The sequence below is a fragment of the Thunnus maccoyii genome, chromosome 9 (genome assembly GCF_910596095.1).
Source record: "Thunnus maccoyii chromosome 9, fThuMac1.1, whole genome shotgun sequence".
In the NCBI taxonomy this organism is placed as follows: domain Eukaryota; kingdom Metazoa; phylum Chordata; class Actinopteri; order Scombriformes; family Scombridae; genus Thunnus; species Thunnus maccoyii.
The window spans coordinates 34,297,112-34,321,419 of record NC_056541.1 but is presented as its reverse complement, the minus strand read 5'-3'; the positions used below and the strand labels follow the sequence as shown (position 1 = coordinate 34,321,419).

At 40.5% G+C, this 24,308-nt stretch overlaps 1 protein-coding gene across 1 annotated transcript; it reads left to right on the top strand.

Annotated features, from left to right (window-relative positions):
• The first annotated feature begins 4,097 nt into the window (after positions 1 to 4,097).
• On the top strand, positions 4,098 to 23,914 carry LOC121904438 (golgin subfamily A member 7-like). Its single transcript, XM_042422191.1, has 6 exons — positions 4,098 to 4,182; positions 6,585 to 6,710; positions 9,983 to 10,135; positions 13,493 to 13,594; positions 15,951 to 16,003; positions 22,334 to 23,914. The coding sequence occupies exons 1-5, from the start codon at positions 4,174 to 4,176 to the stop codon at positions 15,990 to 15,992; spliced, it is 432 nt and encodes a 143-aa protein (XP_042278125.1). The 5' UTR covers positions 4,098 to 4,173; the 3' UTR covers positions 15,993 to 16,003; positions 22,334 to 23,914.
• The last annotated feature ends 394 nt before the right edge of the window (positions 23,915 to 24,308 follow it).

Here is a 24,308-nt window from a genome sequence, read left to right as displayed (position 1 = left end):
TGGTTGCTGATAAATGCCAGTGATTAAATAATTATGTGGGCAGGTGCTGAGATATCTGGCTTTCATTTACCAGTCTGATCTGGAGAGAAAACTCCTCACTTTCCACTTTTTTAACTGCTCAGCAGTAGAGAACAGATATAGAGGACAAAAATGACTTCATCACCAATACATGAGTAAATATATTAATAAGTACAAAAAAATGATAATTAAAAATCACAAATCATAAATAAAAGAACACAAATAAATCTGTAAATGCACAGATAAATAAAGGCAGAAATAGAAATAGAAATAAATAAATGAATAAATAGACAAATAAATAAATGTCTTCAAATTATTTATACATTACAGTATATTTTTATTTATTTATTTCTATATCGCTACATTTTTACATTGGTTTATTTTTGTTTTTCTACAATTATTTCTTTATTTACATACTTCTGTATCTTTATGTTAATGAGGTACAGTAACACCCTGCATCTAAAACAGCAGAAATACAGTAAAGTAAATATGTCTGACATTTATTTACGACCAGCATCACTCATTCATGCATTTAATTATTTATATCTGTATTTATTTGAGATTTCTGTGTGTTTATATCTTGTACCATACTTCAGTTGATGTGTAACACCTGGTTTGTTGTATGTGCTGTTTGTAGTTTGTTTTATTTTGTTCATGCATGTGAATGTTTTATGTCAGACTGTTTTTTAAGTGAGTAAAAGGTGTTTTCTGGGAATATTTGTGAGGGTTGTTTGACAAACCATATTTATTTAGTTTTTCTGTATTTATCCATGTATTTATTGTTTGTGAAGTCTTTTTCATCCTCCATAGCTGACACATCGACTCGTGTTTTAAAAGCCTTGTTCTCCAAATAATAATAATTCAATAATAATTTATGACCCCTTTTTACTCTGAAAATGTGACGTTTTGTTGTTCAGATGCATGTTATCATGTGCCAGAGACTTTACTGCAGTTCTCACAGGCTGCCAATAGAGGTGACTCAAAGTCACTGTCTCTCAATACCCCATTAAAATGTTAATGCAGTAAAATACCTCGAACAAATGGGCATGCTGGCTGCTGTCAGAAACAGCTCAGCACTATTATGCTGCTGTTATTCCCACTTGGCTTTTGGTGCATGTGCACAGCGAAGCAGTGTGCAGCTTTGGGGCTACAGAGAACATTATGGGATATGAGGATTTCAACATAGCAGCACAAGAAGCAGCTTACACATTCATTTAACATTTGGTCAAGGACATGAATATGGCAGTGAATTCCAGTTGTAGCTCCATAGCTGTTAGTCAATTGGCTGTAAATCTCTTTTTAAAAGGAACCAGCTTGTGTCTGGATGGACTCCTGTATGTGTTGATGTCCAGCCAATGCATGAAAGGCCTTGCCGTGATCTGGATTGCTTCAAAATGATGAGTCCAAGTGGGAACAGGGAGGCCAGTACACATGCTTATCCCCTGTAGGATTATACTGATGTGGAGTACTGCAGAAATACATTGTGGCAAGAACTGCTTTTGATCTTACATTTTATATCTTAATACCAGCGGTGGAGTATAACCACGTACATTCACTCAAGTGCTGAGATAAAGTACAGCTTTTCAGGTACTTGTACTTTACTTGTGCATTTCCATTTTATGCTACTTTAAACTTCTACTTTACTGTACATATAGTGTAGTTTTTATTCCACTGCAGGTATTTGACAGCTATAATTTCTTTGTAGATTAAGATTTTACATAAAAAAAACAATAATCGGGTCACAAAATATGTATTGTTGCAGATTAAACTACCCAACAGTAAACAAAGTGGGTAAAATTAGTTTGCAAAATAATATGCTACTTACATGTTTAAACATCAGTAATAATAATTCAGTAGTATAATAATGAGTACCATTATGTGTTTACTAATAATACTTATGTGCTTTTACTTGCAGATTTTTACTTGTAACATAGCATTTTGTTCTTTGCTGAATACTGTCTACGGTCTGAACACGGTGCTTTGCTTTAAAGTGGGGATGAGAAAGTCCCGTAGTTTTCTTTAATTTCATCGTTGGTACCTTCATCTCATCTTTGCTTTGAGTTGTTCTTTTTAATTTGTCTTTATCTTTGGCAACGCTAGAGTCAAGATGTGAGTAATTGTGGTTCACCTAAGTGCTTTGGGCAAAGTCATGAAAACTAAAAATTACCAGAAAAACCCAAAAAATTTCATTGAGCAGATTTTCCTTCACAGACTGAGGTTAACCTCTACCCTTAATGTTCCCACAATGCTGTTTGGTGGCCAATTTTTTTTTTTTCTTTTCTGTGGTCAATTTTTTTTCCAGTGCACATCACAGCATGAGTGCACGCTCTCTGCATTGCTCCAGAGGAAATCAAACACCTCACTTACAGCGTTAGTACCGTGCTCTCACCTGATCTGCACAAGGATACCCGGGATACCAGCTGTGGTTTCTCTCTATAAATAGCAGACAGAAGCGGTCATCTCGGGGAGGATGTGTAGCGTTTCCATTAGAGACCCACTTCAGCAAGAGAGGCCTGAGCAGCAGTAAAACCATTGTCGTGGGCTATTAACCAGCATGTGTTGTAAATGAAGGGCCCAAATGGTGCTCATTAGTGGTCTCTCCCACACCAGCCATCACAGAGGAGAGGGGCTTTAAAGGCCCACCCCTTTGCCAGGAGACAAACAAGCCCCGCAGAGGAGCAATAGAGGGATTTTTACATTTATACAGATCCACTAATTACCCCCTGAAAGCCGACCCAGGCCTCGTGATGCATGGGACGGCTGTGAAAAACGCATTCCTCGGGGCAAGTCACTCAGATCTCCAAACTGAACACCAGCTCCTGACAGGCTGCAAAAGTCTGTCTTGACTTTGCCAAAGTTATTATACTGTTGTTTAAATACACTAGGAAGCATGTAGTCAGTTTACTTTTTCTGCTTCTAGCTGCAACACATCAACACATCATGTTTTAAGAGGGGTTAAGCATCTGGTTGATTCTGAAACTAAACATATCTGGATGGTCACAATATGTTTTCAACAAATATTGAAGTAATATAATATTTTGTTGTGTGTTCTGTATTTTCTTAAATAAGGGGGCCTGTTTGTTTTGTAGGCCTTGAGCCATTTTTAAAGAGCGTTTTTACTCAAATTTGCAAATGTATCCCCATGCACAACTGTGGCTTTTTGGGCCTGAGATGGTCCGAGGCCAGGAGCATCTGCCTCTCATGAGTATTAAGGCTTAATGCTGTTGTGGAAACAGAAACCCAAACTGAGATCTGTGTTGTCCTCAGGCTTCATTTTGAAACAAAAAAACATCTGAGTCACATAAAAAGGTCATGTCTTATTAAAAAGACAATACCAGTGTTTGCACATATTTTAGTGCTAGTACTTTGGCTCCTAATCATTTTAAAAGGATGCTGTAGTGTTTTCTGTTTTTTAAACTGTGTAATTGTATTCTTCCCATCTTCTGAGGCACCACTGGTGTTCCTTCCTTTCACTGCCTTTAACTTCAGTCAACTTGCAAAACCCTGAAACTTGCTAGAATGGACAGATATGTAATCCATCACAGTGATCCAGAGTACAAGTACAGATTGATAAAGTCTACGCTGAATTACTCTCAACAGTAATCTTTGTAAAACTCAGTGTTAGAGGAAGTATTCAGATTCAAAGTAGCAATACACTTTGTAAGAGAACTACTTGTGTAAAAGAACAGAAGTATTTTGAGCAAAATGCACTTAAAGTATAAAAGTAAACGTCAGTGACGCTGCCAGTTGTTCTATTATAGTTTATAGTTTCAGGTTGTAGCTGGCTGAGGTGGAGCTGATTCTCACCATTTATATACTGTTGGGTTTAATTCACCATAACAATGCACTGTATTTCATATTTTGATCTGCAAATTAACTAGAAACCAGCTGTTATATATATATAGTGGAATAGAAGAGTTAAGTAGCATCATATTAATATACTCAAGTAAAGTACAACTACCTCAGTACTTAACTACATGTACTCTGTTACTTTCCACCGCTGGTTACAGTGTATCTAAGACAACAAGAATTTGAGATTTCTTCTACACCCGGAACCATTGTTATGAAACAAAAGTTCCCCTCCCCTACGGAAAGGTTATTTGGTAGTACATGCTAAAAGCAGCTAGCGGAAGATAAACAGAAAGCTTGTTCAACATGGCAGAGGTAAGCAGACGATGATTCCGAAATTTATTTCTTATACGTTAGTGGTATGTGAACAATATATTCCTAATGTCACGGGGTTTAGTGTTTTTGGGGAGTATTTGTGGTAGAAATACAGAAGGAAAGCTGACCAGCGTTAGCCTGGTAGCTTACTGGTCGGTCGGTAACTTGACTGGTAATGTTTACTAGTAGCAGCTGCATCTCTGCTAACAAGCTCGGATATTTAGAAAACGACTCATCTATGCTGTGATGTTACAGACGTGTTTTTATTTCAACTACGAGCTAGCTGTGTCTGATGAGTAACTGACAGTGTGCTAATAATACATCTCGCTACACAGCTGGACCAGAGTCCAACATGTTAGCTGACAGGGATTAACTGCGAAGAATAAAACTGGAGCTATACCATTAAAACCTGACAGAACATACACGGTAACATTAATGAGGGTAGTTGGTCACTGTAGTCGTGCACACCATCATCGTCATCATCATCATCATCATCATCATCCCCTGACAATAAACAAACGCTCCCAACAGTTCAAAAAAGGCAAAACCAGTGTTTAGATGCAACTTCTAAGGACATAAAATAATTCTCGAAGACAAATACAGTAGAAGGTGTAAACATCAGTTACATATACAGCGCTGGAAGGACAGAAAATTAATAGAGAGTCTCATAATTATGAGTCATTGAGTAAAAAGTGAAACATTACCCGTGTTCCACATTTTAAAGGGCAAGTAGGGCCTGTGCACAGTGATAGCAGGAAAAAGTCACTAATAATATTGAAGATGGATATCATTATTATTTCCTGACATCAGACATAAAATGAAGTAGGAAGATGACCCATAATACATTAGCTGTTTTTTCATTTACATCAAAGTTGGTAGAATTTCCTCAAGACATAGAATCACTGTAATTATGCTGTAAAAATAAGACGATACAGCACATATAACAAAGACCATGATTTAAACCTGCAGTGTGGAACTTTTCATATAAATGAACGTCCGTTGCCAAACGAGTTCACCACCAGATAAATCTCTCTGTATCTCACAGTATATGTTTGAGTTTTTAAATCCCATGTCAGGGGCGACATTCCCGCGCTGGCAGTTTAGCCGTTAATCATGCGGCTCTTCCAGGCTTTCCAAATGTTAGGACCAAACGGACAAAATTCTAAAAGTGAAACCAGTCATTTTACCACTGTTTTACAGATGCAACAGTAGGTTATAGCCAGTGGTGTACTGGCTATCAGGCACAGTGGGCCGGTCGACCATCAAAACATCCATTTCAGTGTTTCCCTTATGTTGACCACTTTGGCCTGGCGGGAAGGGCCAAAGCAGGAACCTGTCACACGCTACACACACAAAATACTCACCGGCCCTGTTTATACCTGGTAGTAACATGCGTCTCCACATGCGTCATGAGTGACCACTTGTGATCGGATCTCACTTTCCCGCTCTATATGCAAATAAACACGGACATCATTTCCGTTTTCAAAGACCAAATTTGCTGTTATTAACCGGCGGAAGGACCGGACCGGGGTCCGCTCCGTCCACAGCTGTTCAACTTGTTTGATAACAGGATAAAGATTCAGAACATACATATATATATATATATAGAAATATATCTGTCGTTATCAACAGCGGAAACTAAACCAGAGGTCAATTACGTTTTTAATTCACATGAAAAACAAAATGATGTGTTTATCCTGTTATCAAACCAGTTGACCAGCTTTGGACGGAGGCTCCTGTGTCTAATCTGCCGGAAAATAGAGGAAGTCAGTTGAGTAGGCGTCCTTCAATGTGGCCCAGGATGCATTGCGTTTACACTGCTAAATGAATGACCACCTCCGAATGTGGTCTGAGTGATCGGATCCCCATCCGTCCTCAATGTGTCTTGGGTGCGTTCACACCTGTATTTAGAGCTGTCCACTTGTGATGGGATCACCTGAGACGGATGTTAATAGCAGGTGTAAACATGGCCGCTGCCCTGTTCCTTAACGGAGCTACACTACCGAGAGTTTCCTCGGCAGTACCACAGAGGTTAACTCACGTTTCAGAACAGCGCTGCACAGAGGCTCCCAAACATATTGACTTCCAAATGAATGGATATTTGGCGTTATTAATGGCATTGAAAAAAATATTTTCTTGGCCTGGCTGGGATCTCGTTGGCCTGTACAATTATAGAGGAAACATTTTATTGGCCCTCTCCGTGCGCTTGTCATTCGGGTGCTGCAGGCCTGTCAGGCAGTTACAGCCCAACGCCCCCTGAAAGTTCCACACTCCAGCTTTAATTTAATTGATGAGGATTATGACAAATATGTGCAGCTTGCAGTAGATCACTCTTTCAGTTGTCATACAGATAAATAATAGAGGAATAGAGTGAAATATTAATCTCCTTATTCTTTTCACAGACTCACAGCTTGCAGGACATGAGGCAACAGGCAGCCATCGCTGCCAAAGTCTTCATTCAGAGAGATTATACCAACGGCACTGTGTGCCAGTTCCAAACCAAGTTCCCCTCTGACCTGGAGACCAGGGTAAGATACACCTCTTCACTGTTATTGTTACTGGCTTATGTGTTTTATGACTTTCATCTTTATCTTCCGGTTGACGTGGTATGACTTGGTTGTCAGGACGACCCTGCAGCCAGAGCCAAAGCCTTCATCTATTAGAAAACACTAGTCAGGGCAAATGCTGGTAAAATATGCAAGTGGCTGGTAGATGTCCTTCACTTACCAGCCAAAAAAACCAATGGTAATCTATTTAATTGGCTGGTAAAATTTGCACCCTGACACTGATGCCTGCTGGGAACGGGCTGATTGCTTATTATTTTTTGAGAACTATATATGTATGTATCAATGAAACGATTATAAATTCATAAATTAAATTAACAGAAATTCACCAGTGAGACTAAACAGAGGTTGAATCATAGTAGCAGATCACAGCTTTCCATTGGTTGATTCTGCTGCCAGTCAACCGTGTCTGCGCTCCTATTGGCTAGTTTTACTGCCTCCCTCTCTCATTCGTCTCTCTCGGGCAGTTTAACCGAGCAGGGCACATGCCTTTGTCCAGCTCACCGAGTCAGAGCCCAGAAGCCCCGCCCCCACTGTGATGTGATGAAGTTTATATCAAACAGCAGCAGCTGCACTCAGACACGGAACCGAGCAACTCGCTGTTTGCTTGTTTATTCAAAGCTTATTAACATCAAACATGTCGCATGTCCAAATTGCACCAAATTCAACACTGCACGTTCTTTGGTCCTCAGCAGTACAGCCGCCGAGCGTTCAGTCGATCGGATGAACGATTCTCAAGATGAACTGCAGCGCCTGTTCAAAACATGTCTGAGACATCCTGCATGAAGAACATGCCAAGTTTGAGCTCACAGCACACAGTTCAACAGTAGAGCTTCAGTCTCTTAAACTTTTCCAAGTTTTTAACACTACGGATGTAATCCCACCTCCGACCACAGATGAGGCACAAGTAATGCGGTACATATTTCCGCTCGTTGACTCCACGGGCAGAAGAAGAAGGTATTTTTATATATTTCTCAAAAACCACTCATCCAAAGAACTTTCTAGAGTCCCCAGTAATACATTCACCAGGAATGAAGAAGAACAGTTTTGGAGATCTATGAAGGACAAACATACAGACAGACAGAGATCTATTCTCCATATCTGCTTGTTTCTACGAAGTCAAAGAGAGAACAGGAGCCCTTCCCAGCCTGCATGCAGGAGCAAGAATATTATCATGGCTGCCAAAGAAAATAATTATAATTTCACTCAACATTATGCAAAAGCTCAAACACAACACCAGTGAAATATTGTATTGATCACAGCAAACATTTTCAGAATGACTGGACATAAAAGCATCTGAAGTCTGAATGTGGAGCCAAAAGAGACAAATAGTGTCAGCAACTTCTGCTCCACAGCCGCTGCAGAGGAACCCTGCTGGACTTTGTCCTTATATGAACCGGGGTGGAAGTGGGTAAGGAGCAGGCATCGATAATGATGTGGAGGAGGAAGAGCAGGTCGCTGAGACAGAACAGGCTCCGCGCCACATTAAAGACGGTGCCAGCCAAACAGTTCAGAGTTCGCAGGATAGAAAGCTGCAGTTTTGTAATGCACACACCACATGAAAAATACAGCTTCACAACACTTAAACCGCTCACTTGTGGTTTATTGGCACTTCCCTTTTGATTGGGTGGTCCCCCGTGTTTTCCGGTAGGATCCAGTTCACACCCACCCACACACACACACACACACACACACACACACACACACACACACACACACAGAGCTGCTGGACAAATGAAGAATGCTTTTCCTTTGGGAGGCTAAAGCTAAAGTCTCCTATCATAAAAAGTTCTTTCTACATTCTTATTTGAATGATTTTCTGTAATCCCAGTTTATGAAATATGCAGTATAATGCCAAGCTGTTTAGTGGCTTCCTCTGTCAGGACGCTCATTTATGTCACTTTGTGAGGATGTTTGCAGAACATAATGTTCCTTCAGCCAACATTTTTTTACACCAGTGTCTGTTTTTGGCATGTAGTCGCTCCTGTTTTGCAGGAGTTTGCATGCTGTAACATCACATACTTGCAGACAATTATCTTAGGCTGTAGGGTTTATTATTTTTGGTAGCTCTCTCCTGTTTAAATGCTTTTGGAGAATTATGCCAAAGAACTGGGAAAGCACTCAAGTGTTCAGAAACTGCCAAACCCTTCATGACTGTTTCATTAATTGGAAACTGACAGTTTTTATTGACCTTTATCTAATTTTTGTCTCCAGAATTCATATTATATTTAGTGACAGTTACAATTAAGAGAATTTCCTCTTCCTCGCTTGAATTTGTAAACCGTGTTCAGCTCTGCACTCTCATCTAACATTTTTGGAATGCTAATATGGCTGCGCCAGACGTAATGGAAAGATGCTCAGGCAGAGAAATGTGGTTTGAATCGCTGCCTTTGAGTTGGAAAATTAGAAGTAGAACAAAGCTTCTCAATGGCGGGTACCAAACACGCCTAAGACCACTGATGTGTTGGAGCTTGTTGTCACATTCCTCGGGCACAAGGGAGCAGAACATTGGAGGGTTTTCAGAGGCTCAGGAGGCCCCTGGCTGGCTCCTCCTCTGGTCTGGAGGCTCCTTCTTTTCCCCCAGTATCACAGAGAGATCACCGGATCTACTCTGGACACCAGCATGGGACTAATGTCGACACCCCTGTCAAAACAGCCTGCGATTCCAATAAGCCCTCCACCCTCCATCAGTCTTCCCTGCAGCTAGTCCTCATTTGATGCATTCTTGAGAAACTCTGGTTTGATCATCAGCCAGTCGTGGTTTCAGTTTGGGTTCCAAAAGCTGTCTGCAGCCTATAGAACAGCTGAGATACGTCTCTATCTTGTTCAAGGTGTGTCTGTGCCATTGGAAAAGGAGAAAGCATCAGGAGTCCTGGATTGTAGCTGTGTGTGTGTGTGAGTGTGCGTGTGTCCTGCTTTCAGCATGTTTGTCTTGTCAGTTATTAAGTGAAAACATTCCCAGAGCATATGGCCAAGGCATCCTAATAATTTCTGGAGGTGTTTCCAATGCGGGAAGGAGGCCCAGCATTCCCTTGATGTATTACCAGTCCAAGAAAATTCACCCCTTCATTTATCTAGAGATGGAAAGAATGGGAGAAAATGATCTGGTGCTAAGAAGACAGTGTTTTCACTGGAATATCCCAACAGAGGCAGAGGTCACTCATACACCACCTGGCTCTGTTCCATATTTAATGATTATAACCCTGTGATCTTTCTCCATGCTCCATGTATTTCAGATTGACAAACAGCAGTTTGAAGAGACAGTTCGGACACTGAATAATCTGTACGCTGAGGCGGAGAAGCTGGGAAGCCAGTCATATATCGAGGGCTGTCTGGCCTGCCTCACAGCGTACACCGTCTTCCTGTGTATGGAGACTCACTATGAGAAGGTGAGAGACAGTAACAACGGGTCTGGAACTACAGCACTGTTTTGTCAGCTGTTTTTCAGACGTCCTGAGATCTAAATCCATCAATGGGAGTTTAGTCAACTTAATCCTAATTTACACTCAGTTACATTCTTTTTAGCTTTGCAACACATTTTAGTCCATTACCGTAGATGGAAACACATTCATTGTGTTCAAGTTCAGTAACTTATTTATTAAAAATGTTGTGATCATTTTAGCAAAATTTTAGCCAAAATACAGCTTGTATGATTTGGAATGCTGCTTTTTCAAACATGCATGGTCTGATGTCAAAGACATCAAAACATTGTGTTGTTGACATGTTATAATTTGCATATTTATTTGATCATTTTAGTTTGATTGAAATACCAGCATAAGCAAAACTAGAAATTAAAGAGAATTCATATTTTTAGTAGCCCTGAGAAGACTGAAACAAAACATTGACAACAAGAGCATCACTCTTGCAGAGGGTGTTTGTTTTAAAAGAAGATAAAATTAAAGACTGTATTTAGCCTGACTCACTGAATAAAACTAAACAAAACACATATGGGGAAACTTTACAATCCAGCTTCACTATTACACACCAAAATACTTTCAAGATCAGACATAATTCTGGTAAGATCGTGAGTCCCAACAAACTGCTACATTAGCTCTTTCCACAGCAACAGCGAGTCCAAACATCCACCTCTGTTTCTGGGCAAAGCCCTGCTGTAGCTGACATTTATTTTTTCATCACCTGTTCACTTGTCCAAGCTGCTGAGACCGTAGGGTGCGGCTGGATTCTGGGTCCAGCACTGCAGATGTGCCGCAGGAAAGATGAGCCAGGCATGCAGGAAGAGAAATCCTGGTTTAATAAAGTCTTTTACTTTCAAATCCATTTTAGTGATGTTTCATCGACAATGTTATATGAAGATCTAGTCTCAGGTTTTGTTTCATAATGTCTCTACTCGGGTCAAGAGCTCTTCTTTGAAAAATACAGTTACTGAATGTATTTGACAATTTTTACAAGAAAATTCATACTTGTGGCACAAAGTATGGAAAACTGTTTAGTTGGCAACAAATATCCGGTCATATTTGTAATCTTGCTCAGTTCTTCTTTGACCAGATAGATCCTGATTTCAGTGAAAAAGGTTTAGACCACTTTATTTAGTCCTATAGAGTGCTTGTTCAACTGCTTGTGCTGGCTTCCTTTCTTCAGTAAAAAAGAGGGTTTAGTAGTAGATTGGTATCGTACATGCAGGTATACAGTATATAATACGGGCAGGAGTAAACATTTCCAACACAGAGTGAAGAGATCTTGTATCTTGCTGCATGAAGACATATCAGTGACACAGTGTGTAGTTGAGATGATTGAAGTGGTTTAGTGCTGGAAGAAGTCATGATGCTGCTGTGTGCCGTTTTCGCTCGGCTTGTAAATCAATAATTTCATGAGCTTGAGAATTTCTATGAGAGCTTGCAAATAAATATGATTTATATACATCTAAAATCCCTTTTGGCCCAGTTAACATGGAATGTAAATGGATCAGCATGTCAGTGGTCTTTTCCTGTTCTATGAATTTGTCTTTTAGTGGACAGCAGTGAACTGGGATAAAAACATTTGGCTTGGTTTGGGTTTTATGAGCACTCATAAAGTCATGCAATTTAAATTGACTGGTCATTACCAAAGTAAAAATGGAGACTGTTATCCGGGTCTTTAGCTCAAGAATGTGGTAGGTTGGATCCTTTGGTTCTGTATTTGGCCAAAGATTTGCCAGTTTAATCCCAGGTAGCAACAGTACCTACTGCAGCAAAGCAAGAGCACCGAACACTGAACTGGACAGTGTAGAACTGATTACTCGTTAGACAATCAACAGACCTTTAAGTCAATTATCATGCAAAAATGCCAAACAGTCTTTGGTCTTAGTTTTGTAAATCTGAGGATTTGCTGCTTTTCTCTGTTTTCTATTATTGTGAATTAAATGTGTTTGGGTTTTGGACTGTAGTCATGTCCTGCCTCCTGCACGCTCTACCCAGACGCCCCCCCTCGCCTAAACCAAACGGAGTGTTTCCAGTGGGTGAGAACGCGTCTGACACAGACAATCTCCTGCTGTGTGCTACATGTGTGAAAGGGCGACTCCAGGCCTGATTCTCCGTTCATATGTGAAAACGGCTAACCATGCTAACATTTGGAGTATCACGGAGGCTTATGAGAATGTCATTAGTTTGTGGGGGTGGGGGTGGGGGGGGTTTATAAAATGAGTATTGGAGACATTCAAAATTTGACCTTATGATAGCGCTAGATGAACAGTTACGGGATCATCAATATTATTACAGTTTATCCTGAGAGAGTCATGAATGTATGTTCAAGAGTTGTGGAGACATTTCACTCAAAACCACAAATGTCAACCTCATGGTGGTGCTAGAGGAAAAGTCATTAAGATGTATCATCTGGGGACAATGAATGTCTATTCAAAACTTTAGGCCAATCCATCTAGTACATGTTGTCTGGGTAAGTGAATATTTTGAGCATTTGGTGGTGCTAGAGGTAAAGTCTTTGGGTTTTATCCTGCGAGGACCCTGGGAACATTGGTTAGATATATTTGCAGCACATTAGTGGGTCTTCTCGTCCTGTATAACAATTTAAACATGCATACATAACAGTATTTACTGACATCTGTCTCTCTAAGTTGTTTAAAAGAGATAAGTGGAGTTTTACTACATCATACAGTGAATGAATATCATGTTGTCAGTGACAGATGACTTTCAATAAATCTAAACTTTCAGGCATCCATTTCTTTCATGAATTGTCCCAGTGTTAGTATTTTCAGTGATGGACAGCAATAAAAGAGACATTTATGGGAAAATGTCATGAATTAATAATCTAATGGCACGTATAGTAGGTCAGTCCATTACACTACAGCCAAATGATGTCAGGATTCTCCCACTTGGAACCAGTGCAGACCCAACAGCCTTTGTAAGCTAAGCAAACATTGCAAAATCTTTTTCTTGAAATTTAAACATCAATCAATAAATTTCAACTTTTTTTTTTTAAAACATCAGACCTCATTTCTCTGTGAAGGAATGATTGTTTTAGTATGTTGCTTATGTCATAGAGGCAAGCTCAACAAAGCTTGCAATACTGAGCCAAACCCAACAGAAGAATTGACAGAAAATAAAAACTTGAGATTCTTAAAAAGTCAGAACCATGCATAGATGCTTTGTTACAATTATACCAGTGTATTGCTGTCCAATAGAAATGTTGATGTTGATATATTTGGACAGGACCTGGATGACTGAGAGTCATCACAGGCACACTGTACATCCATGAGAAATGTATGTGAAACTGTGATTGCTGTGCAATTTCAGGTTTTGAAGAAGATTGCAAAGTACATTCAAGAGCAGAACGACAAGATCTACGCACCAAGAGGCCTCCTGCTCACCGACCCCATCGAGAGAGGCCTGCGAGTCGTATCCACTTCAGTGTCTGATGTAGTCAGGAAAAATTGTTTGTTGTCTTCTCTCAGGTAGAATTTTCCTTAGCCTTAACCATTGAACCTTGTTTGGCATTTAGAAACAAACTGTAAACAATAACCCCTTAAATGGGTTAGGGTCAGGGTTAGGTTTAGGGGTTAGGGTTAGGGCTTGGGTTAGAGTTAGGGTCAGGGTTAGGGTTAGGGCATCAGGGCGTCAGGGTTAGGGCCAGGGTTAGGGCCAGGGTTAGGGTCAGGGTTAGGGTCAGGGTTAGGGTCAGGGTTAGGGTTAGGGCTAGGGTTAGGGTTTGGGCCAGGGTTAGGGGTAGGGTTAGGGGTTAGGGCATCAGGGGGTTAGGGTTAGGGCATCAGGGCGTTAGGGTCAGGGTTAGGGGTTAGGGCATCAGGGGGTTAGGGTCAGGGGTAGGGTTAGGGTCAGGGTTAGGGCTAGGACCAGGGTTAGGGTTAGGGCCAGGGTTAGGGGTTAGGGTTTGGGCATCAGGGCGTTAGGGTTAGGGTCAGGGTTAGGGTTTGGACATCAGGGCATTAGGGTTAGGGTCAGGATCAGGGTTAGGGTCAGGGTTAGGGGTAGGGTCAGGGTCAGGGTCAGGGTTAGGGCCAGGGTTAGCGTTAGGGTATCAGGGGATTAGGGTTAGGGTTAGCGTTAGGGCATCAGGGTGTCAGGGGTAGGGTCAGGGTTAGGGGTAGGGGTAGGGTCAGGGTTAGGGTTAGGGCATCAGGGCGTTAGGGTCAGGGTTAGGGTTAGGGTCAGGGTTTGGGCATTTATCTAACTTTGTTTTCCAGAGGAACACAATGACAGCAGTTGTAGAGTAGACCAAAACTCAGATTGCCAACACTTACAAACAAGTTAGAAACACAAGGTGGTCTGGTTCAAAAACAATGTTTTTTCAATAAATAAATCTTTGTTATGCAAGTATAAACATGTACGGGAAGAGAGAATGACAAGTTAAATATTTTGTATTACATATAATAACTTGTAAAACATACCCAGAGATCAGGAAATGTGGATGACGTTGCACCGCAGCGGTAAGCAGAACAAGACGCTTTTGCAATGACCTAATGAATGTAGTGACTTACAGGCCTGCCCCCACCGTGCCTTTCCCTGGAACTGTTGGATGAAAATGGGAAGCAGCAGTCCGGGCACCTAACAGGAAATCCAGCTCTATGTAGTAATACCCCGTAAAAACACCAGATAAAAGTTAGTATGTAATCCATAGCATCTGCATAAAATCAGCGGGTGCAGCTACATCCTGGCTTTACCAACATGCGTGTGTATGTGTGTGTGTGGTGACTCAACATCCCAATTAATTGTAACTGGGCGGCAATGGGAGATTAGGGATAACAAAATATGACTGAAATTGCTCACAGCTGAGCTTTGTTCCCCCTCACGCCTATTATTTTATAGGGTTGACAGTGATCTGGATTATTTCTCCGACACTGTGGAGCTGCTGTGCTGACTTTGGCAGGGGAGCGCTGGGCAGGGAAGCAGGCAGATTGACAGGAATGACTCACCTGAGCAGTTATTTTAACATTCGAACCAGAGAAACCTGATGATTATGTTTGTAATTGTCAGATTATTTGACTGCTTAACATTTCCATCTGTATTTCCATTCCCCCTCAGAGTCTTTATTTTGTTGATAACTTTCTCGTCGCTCCCTCTTAAGTTAAACTGAAACTGCTATTTTGCTTATGATTACAGAGCCTGATTTTCTGTTGAAAGAATGGATTGGATATGTTTTTTAACACTAAAAGCTAGTCCAGTTTTTGACATTTAAAAGAAAAAAGTCAAACTGAAATTATAACGCTGAGTGTGTGGGAGCTGCAAGTGGTAATTTTAGCATGCTAGGCTAACTAGCTACTACTTTCGTAGTGGAAGCTAGTTGGCCTAGCTTCCTCCCAAATCTTGAATATTGTGAAGAGACCGACCCAAATCACTTAAAAGTACATAACTAAGGCTATGGACAAGTCTTGTATAAGCATTCATATGCTATACAGGGCTATTACATGTTACAGTCAGTAGCGCAATACAGACGTTGACAGCTCTCTACCAATGCTTACCCTGAAATGTCAGTCAACTGCTGTCATGGGAAACAAACGCCCACGCAGAGGCTTTAAGCTTGGACACTGTTTCCACTAAAATGTCCAAAAATGGTATTCCAAAATGGCTCTTTTGATAAATGGAGAAATCATGTAATGCAGCAGCTGCAGTATAATTATAGTTTTTATTTCCTTACGCAAAAAGTGGAGAATTCAAATTTCAGTTTGATTAAAGGTGAATGTAAAATGACCCCAAGCTTGCTTCAAAAGCTTTTCCTTGACCAGATTCTATCAAGATTGAGGTCACCATCTTTGAAGACAGAAGCCTGACCAGATAAAAGCTGCCATGGTGAGTCTCATAATTAATATTCCAAGTGAAACAGAATTTACATAAATTGCACTATTAAAAACACAACATTTTCTCTTAATTTTTGGAAAGTATTTCAAAGAAAAAGACTCGAGTCAAAGAGCAGTGATGCATGAGGCTCTTTATGTGCCACAATGTCCATTGCTTTCATGCAGAATGCCTCCTCTGCATTCAAAGAAAAATCCCACATCAAAGTTTTTAAGTCTTTTCATCTGCGAGTATATTTAGTTAAATGCTTTACAATCAAGAGGGCTGTCTCATAAAGCATTAAAGGATAATTCTGCTTACTTTATGACTTTCACATGGAGAGTGCTCAGTGTTGTGTTACTTACTTCAGTGAGGTCTTCATGCACATGAAGTTCACTTGAAGTGCTGCTGTCCAGTGCAGGAGCCAAACCCAGCAGCTGAACCCACAAAGCGATCAAGTGTCCTTTCAGCACAATAACACTCTCAGTGCAGTTACGTGTCTTTAAATAGCTGTAATCAAACAATTACCACATTATAGATAAAATAGCCCATTTCCGTGTTTACTTTCCTGGCCGCCAGGCTTCTACCACATTCATGTTATATCAGAGGAAGTGGGTGAGTTGGATTTCATGGTTTCAGTTTGACAGTGAGATACTTTTGAAGGACTGAAATTAAACAAACAAGAATGATTAAAATTGTAGATTTAATATAATACAGAAAATAAGGGCTAGTTTAAAAGAAAAGAAAACGGGACCCCATTTCACAAAAGCTTCCTGACATGTTTAAATGATTGAAATAGTCCTATGCTGGATTATTCAGCAGTCCAGCTCAGAATAAATAAAATATCCACTTCCAAGGTTTTCTGGCAATAGATAAGTTCCACCTGCTTTTCAAGTTAGCCTCTGCTCCAGTTGCCTGTGCTTTCACCGGTATTTAAAACATGATACTGGAGTCCAGAGATATGCAGGTGAGGTGAACTGGTGACTTTGGATATGCATGTAAATGGTTTTCTATCTGTAACAGACTGGTGACCTGTCCAGTTGTCTGTCCATATCCTATTACATTCATATAGTTCTGGACAGTAATATGTAAACACCACATTATTTGTTAGCATGTATTAACTGTAGCTTACCTATGGCTAAGCCTCAAACCCACCACCTGGTATGTTTTCCAACATAAACACATGAAAGTATCTGTGTACACACTTTGGACTGGTGAGAATCAGACTCCTGAAGGTCTAAATACACTGGAACGGAACTAGACATACTACGTTTGTCCGACCACATCTGAGGCTGCTTTCAGACTGAAAACAGGCCTGCATTAAAACATTGGTGGTACCCATGAGACAATGAAATACAATCAAGGAAATCCAGTTGGAGCTACGGTTTAATGCGTTTAAGGCTTATCAGACACTAAAATACTGCACAGCAGTTTGTAATACTCAAAGACAGGATTTTAGAACTCTGGAAAGTTATCATGGTGGCGACAATTAGGGTAAGGGCTCAGTAACCCTAACCCTAACCCACCATTCAAATGAATTAGAGGTTGAACGCTGCCTAAAGACAAAATGTTAATACCTGTTCTGAAAGGCCACACCTGAAGGTGGAGCACACTTTTGACACTCTGTCCTCAAATGTGTTCATAGTGTTTGATTTGGTTGTATAGTGAAAAAGTGATGGAATTAGTTACGTGAAGAGCTTGAGAGAGAAGTTGTGTGAAGTAGGCAGGATTGTTGGTTTGACAAGTACTTCATTTAAACCATACTGAAGCTGTAAGGCCCTCAATTGAGGCTCATTTTTAATTGTCCCTCTCTCAGAACAGAAACGCTTTAATTTGTTGTCGTCTGTCTGCAGCATTTCTGTACGTGCTGGTAATACAGCTCTAAAACATCTGAACATTTCTTTGTGTTTTCTGTAAACATGGTAGATTCTCAATACAAAGGCTTGTCATTCATAGACATTATGTATCTGCAGGACAGCGTCTGAGGGCAGTCGAGGGAAATAAAGCGAGGCAGGTAGAGAGAGAGATATAACTGAAACTACAAATGCACAGCCTGAATATAATGTGAATGAACAGTCGTGTAGGTCAGTCCTGTACTAGTTACATTCACATACATGCTGCAGTAAAGATTGGGTTCATACAGCAATAGATGATCAGATTATGTTTGCTATTGATACAGTTTCATTTGTTAAAAATATTAAAATTTACCTTTACGACTAATGTATCATCTTTTATCAACGTTCTGCATCAAATTTTCCCTCTTGTCCTTTGATTTTATGATGATGGAAATGAGAGGTTTTGAAGACCAAGCGATCGTCCAAATATGAGAGCGTCATTGATTTGAAATGAGACATTTTCTGGGAAATGTTGAAAATATTATCTGCCTCATTTACCCGTATCATTAGGAGCATTCCAGAGCACTTGTTTACTATCCCACAACGCAGTTTTCATTTAAATGGTAAAACCTTAAGAGACAGCACAGTTTGATCGTCAGCCACAGATGGCTTTTATATGTCTGCAGATCTTTTACCGTGGCAGGCGCCTCATGTTTTTTGCCTCAAGAGCACATCTCATCCCATAAATTGTTTCACTCTCCGCTACAGTAAATCCCTTCTTTTCCTCTTGTGTGCAGAATAAGACGGGAAGGTCATTTTCATGGTGTCATCCTAGGATGTGCTAGGCCATATCATACTGAAAACTACTTTGCTTAGGCTCTGGACAGAATCCAGTCTGCACTGTAGCGTAGACACTACCATCAGGCCGAGTAAGACATACCCCATTAATATTTTACCTATGAGGAATGTTGTGTTTGGCAGCATTATTGAGACCATAGATCCCTGTGGATGGATAAACCATTGCCCTCCTACTGAACAGACACATACAGGGATTAATCTTCTGGTTTGAAACTCCTGCTGAGCGCCTCGGCACATATACATGTCCTGATGAGGAATGTAAACCTGGAGCTTTTATAAGTAGCTGTTGAGAGAGAAGCGCGTTGGAGTTTCGCCATGGTCAGAAACAGGGTAAACCACCGCCAGCGAGCAGACGGAGCACACATACAGTCCATCCATCCTTCACAGTGTTTAAGCAGCTTCATCCTGCCAGTGCCTTCTCCTCTGCCTCCTCCAGGCTTAGATTGATACCTCAGTGTATCAGAACAACATCAGCCGTTTACTGATGTTTGCCTCCCTTGTGACGGAGTTTTCTCTTTTCTCACTTCAACATCTTCATGGGTGGCATATTGCAAATGCAATGAAACCTGTCTTTATAGCCACACTAGCTGTGAGCTCTAAGGATTGCAACGTTGCTCAGTCGGTCGGTCAAGACTGAAATATCCGTGGAATGCCCTGGAATATGTTATACACATTTATGTCCCCTTCATGATTAATTGAATGACTTTGGTGGTACCTTAAATCTTCTATAGCCTACCTGCAAAAATTCCCATCAGCCACAGCTGTACTTATATATATTAGCATGCTATAATGCTAATAGCTAATTAGCTCAAAGTGCCTATTTACAGCCTCATGGCATGGCTGTTGACTCGTGGTGTTTATTAGCATTATTAGCATTGATTTGGAGTTTCTGTCACTTGATAGATGTAAGTAAAATATTAACTCTCCTTTCAGACCAGAAAATAAAAACAATGAGCTAAAATAGAAAACTCCACAGAGCTGATGGGAACTGAAGAGATGGGTGATCATTTTATAAGTCTTATAAGTCTTTGATCCATTGTTAAAATAAAAAATATTGATTGGTGCACCTTTAAGTTTTTCATGGCATGAAGAATAAAAATGGACTAAATACTTCAATCTTAGAATTACAGATATTTTTCTTATCTTGAAAATGAAAAAACAAAAATATTGCTGCTCAGTATTGGCCCCCTGCAATACAAAAAAATTCTGTCTCATCATGGATCTCTTACCTCCTTCCACAGTATGGCTGAGGGCCTGGCTGGCTTAAAGCAGGATTTTTTGTTTGGCAGAGAGTCTCGTAGGTGCAGGGCTGCACAGTGTGATGGATCAGCCTGAAGTGGGATTACTCCAGACTGCACTGTATGAGAACCAGACTTGGCCCGCACCGCTCCTGACTGCTGAGCATTCATTCAGAGGCAGATGGCGCCAAGTCGGTGTCCTGGCATTTTGTCCAAAAAACATTCTGCTCCTGATAAGGTGTCGTTTGGCTCCACGTACAAACCCGCTGCCCGGCCACAGCACGCCAACAAACCTGTAAATTAGACTGCACTCATGAGAATATCTAGTGTCAGTGGGGAGAATGTATAATCCTTTCATTGTTTGAAATTAGTTTTTCCTCACCTGCCAAGAATATATTTTAATGGCAAAAACAATACACTTACTACCAGGTAGAGTACAAAATGATATACTGTGTAAACTGACTGACAGATGACAAAAGTTCCTGGTTAGCGTGCCAGTGAATGTTGATTGATGTGCTGTATCTGCCAAAGACAAACATTCCCTGTATTTGATGCGTGTTTCAACACAACACACATCAAATACAGTGTTTTTCAGGGTATTTGTGATTGAGATGGCGTAGTTTAAATAGTTGTTCTCTCCCTGTAGTGAGCCAGCAAACAATCCTCAATAACTATCACTGTCAGTTAATGGTCAATGCAAACACTAAGTACACCAAATAAAAAGGTTCCTAGAGATGAAGATGGAGATAAGGTAGTATATTACATTCATGTTATGGAGTGTCTACTCCTATTACTGCTTGTCCTTGTCTTGTCCTTCTCCTAGTTCCTGAATTTGGCAGCACATTCATACACATAAAGTTCTTTATTACAGCAAATGTTTCAACTTATAACTAGGAAAGACAAACACTTTCTGAAGAAAATATAGTTGTGCTTGCTTCCAAGGAAAAAGTGCACTGGAAATATTTGAAACTTAAAAAAAGTGTCAGTTCAGAAACCCTGTAAATCTTTGAAGTGTGAAGAGTTTTCTCCAAAAGAACAAGTTCATACAGCGCAATGAGCAATAATCAGTGCCTTCACATGCACTTAAGTAACCAGGTAACTTAGAGAAGCCAGGTTATGTGGGTAATCTAGAACACATTTACATGTTCTGCAGATCGGTTACCAGATTTCTCTCCCACCGCCAACCTTATCTTGAAAGTGTGGCTCACTGATTTTAACTGTATCTATGATAGAAGATGCTGCTTCCTGACTGTTCAGTGCTGGAAACTGCTTTCTCTAATCCCCTACCCCGATTACAGAAACCAGGTTTCTTGTTTACATGACAGTTAAGACATCAGGTTTCTAGAGAAAGTGGACAGGTAACAGCGAGAATAGACCGGGCACAGATGCAGCACGACACGTCCGTCGCAGCACGTCCGTTATAATCAACTGAAGCTGCTGCACTGACCACAGAAGCTGCACGTCATCATCTCTATGTTTGCGTTGCTCCACAGCCCCCCAACAAGTAAAAACTACATAGAACTGTGTAAAAAACAAGTACAAACTGTTTAAAAATGATTGAAATAAATACCTTATTGTGCTAGAGGCAATGTGATGCAGCAGTGCAACCTTGTGGGTTGTTTTTTTTTACATTGTACATTAAAATAAATCAATGTTTCTCCATGATGCTGTAGTTAAAACGATCTAGTTAATGAATTCAGTACCAGTTAATATAGCCTGCGCTTCCAGACCCTGCAGAACCAAGTGCATTACAACTGCAAAACTCAATATGCATGCAGAGACGGAGACGGAGTTGGTGTAGCAGGTAGAAAACCCCGCTCCGCCCTGCCTGGTGTATTTCAGACAGTCTCTCCTGGAAGACAATCATAATGTCACAGTTGGTCGTTCATATCAGAAGTGACAGAAAGAGCACACCTCCGTTTGCCTGTTGATCTGACTGTCTTGTCTGTTTTGGAAAGTTACAGAAATTGTTGGATGCAGTCCTGACAATTGTGGAGTTGAAAAGGTGTGGAGGGAGGGAGGGAGGGAGGGAGGGAGGGAGGGAGGAGGTGTCATACTGACACCTAAAGTACAGAAAGGGCTTTAAGTGTCAGTTGAAGTGCTTAACAGTTTGATGATTAATCAGCGCAACGAGCTGAAGCTTAAGCTAGCTGTCAGCTGAATTGTCATCACTAAAACCAGTCAAATGACAGAATAAACAGCTGTCAACTGAACAGCAGTTGATGCTTCAGTTGACATGTAAGCACTGAAAACACCTGAACTGTCAGATCATGTGTAAGTCTGTTTGTTTAATTTTGCAGTGCAAACATCAGACTTTCTGACATGTCATAGAAGTTACCAGTAATCATTATCCTCCGACAGTGATGAGTCAAAGGACTGTTTATCTCTGATGTAACTGATGTGTGTTTCTGTAGGAGTTGCTTTGCTGAGCGGAGCTTCAGGGTCTTCAGCAGCCCAGCACCAGTGCCCACCTCCCTGAGGACCACCCAGACCTGCACCCTTAATACTGCGTCTCTACAATCTATTGCTTCCCACTAGCGTACGCACGTCCCCTTCAGAGTAACTCTTACCACCGAGTTTCTTCCTCGACATTCAGATATGATTTTACTAGTGACACCCTTGTCCCTGCTCACCAGTTGGGGTGTTAAGTTTGTTTTAGTTTAGCGATGAATTTGAAAAGGTTTCGTTGGTCATGTAGAGAGCTGGAGTTGCAGTGCTCCTTCAGACAAGAAGAGAAAACTAACTCAGTCACACAAATTATTGTCACTCACAAATCTCTTCAGGCCACCAGTAAGTTGTTCTTTGTTTGTCTTGGACTAGAAAAGCTTTTTGATTAATAGTATTTGTGGAATTAAGAACTTTTGTATATTTCTTTCTCTCTCTCTTGGGACACTCCTTTTTGAATAATGAAGTCAAGACACAGGGTATCTTATTTTTATGAATGATTATGGAGCTCACCCACCCAAGTGATTGTCTTGGATGAACTGAGAATATAATTTCATCCAGAAACAAGAGAACTCTGATTATCAGTCTGATTAAGTGCATGTGTTGAACCACAGTTTCTTCTTATTGATGTTTTTTTTGTTGTTTTTTTTTGCAAGGGTGCTCTGTAGTTTATCACTTCCCCCGCATGTTTCCTTTGTAGGGTTTGACCTTCTAATGAAATGACGACACTGAACTTTGTCAGACTCCAAACATTCCAGTCAAACCGTCACAGATTCTAATCTTAATCTACATATTTCCTTTGTATGCATTGATTTAAGATTATATTCCTTCTGAAAACCCAGATCTTGTGCTTGCTCTGTATTGTGCATGTAATATTGTTAATGCTATTCCTCAAGTCATGGTTACTTTTCTTTGTAAACTGTGCTATGCATAGTGTTTGGTGACTACTGTTGATTTTTGACTCATGTCTAATAAGCATAATATACATATATTGTGAGAATGCCTTTGACCGAAGTATTAAAAGTGCTCTTGTTAGTTGACAGTGCCTGTAATGGCTTTGAATGTTGCCTTTCTGTGAGTCTAACAGTGAGATCACACAGATCTTATTGCTAACAAGCTTCTAAAACCCAAGATTATGATCCTGGACTGACTGTAAGTGTAGCAGCAGAACCTCAGTTTATGTTAATGACCCTTAACGAAGGTTGAAGATACTGTAGTATGTGTGGCTGATAATGTTCAAGCGTCTCAGACATCTTGTGAATGTGGTCTGACAGAAACTCATTTGAAGCATCTTTAATATGAATTAACACTAGAAATATGTACAAGTGTAATTTTTTGGAATGCCATAGCTAAAAGATCAACAACTGTCTTGATTTTTTTTAAAATTATGTAAATACATTTTCATGAATAATTTTGGATTGAACTCATCCTTTATTTATCAGGAGTTTGGTTAATTGAACTTTTGTATGTTCATTTTTTTTCAGTTGAAATCCAAATGTTTTACCAATCAAACAGTTGTATGCTAATAAATAAAATGTGTACATATTTTACACCCTGCTGGCTTCTGGTGTTTTGTTAATGTACATTTCAGATTTTACAAACATGCCTGCACAGCTGAGAAGACGCAAAGTTCCCGATGCTTTTTATGATTTACAGAGAAAAAGTGTAGAACCAAGAAGTGCTGGGCTTCTTTTCAACTTGGTTTGCTTTCAAGGGCAGTATTTCGTGTTGTTATATAGCAGGACACCTCGCCTGAGTCCACCAGAGCAGAACTATTTCCCACGGCGGAGGTGAACCCAGACCAGATGACGATGCAGTGAGAAGGTTGTTTGAACCTGAAACTGAGCTGCTGGCTCTGCAAACGTGAAGCCTGCAGAAGACATTTCATCTCCACCGCTCCTCAGTGGCTTCGCCTTCTGACCTCTGACCTCTGCAGAGGGAAAG

Bases quoted from the DNA above. Each gene is read 5' to 3' on its own strand.
- LOC121904438 (XM_042422191.1), top strand. The intron at 6,711-9,982 runs GTAAGATACACC...CATGTATTTCAG, and splicing joins CCTCTGACCTGGAGACCAGG to ATTGACAAACAGCAGTTTGA. The intron at 13,595-15,950 runs GTATCCACTTCA...GATTCTATCAAG, and splicing joins TCGAGAGAGGCCTGCGAGTC to ATTGAGGTCACCATCTTTGA.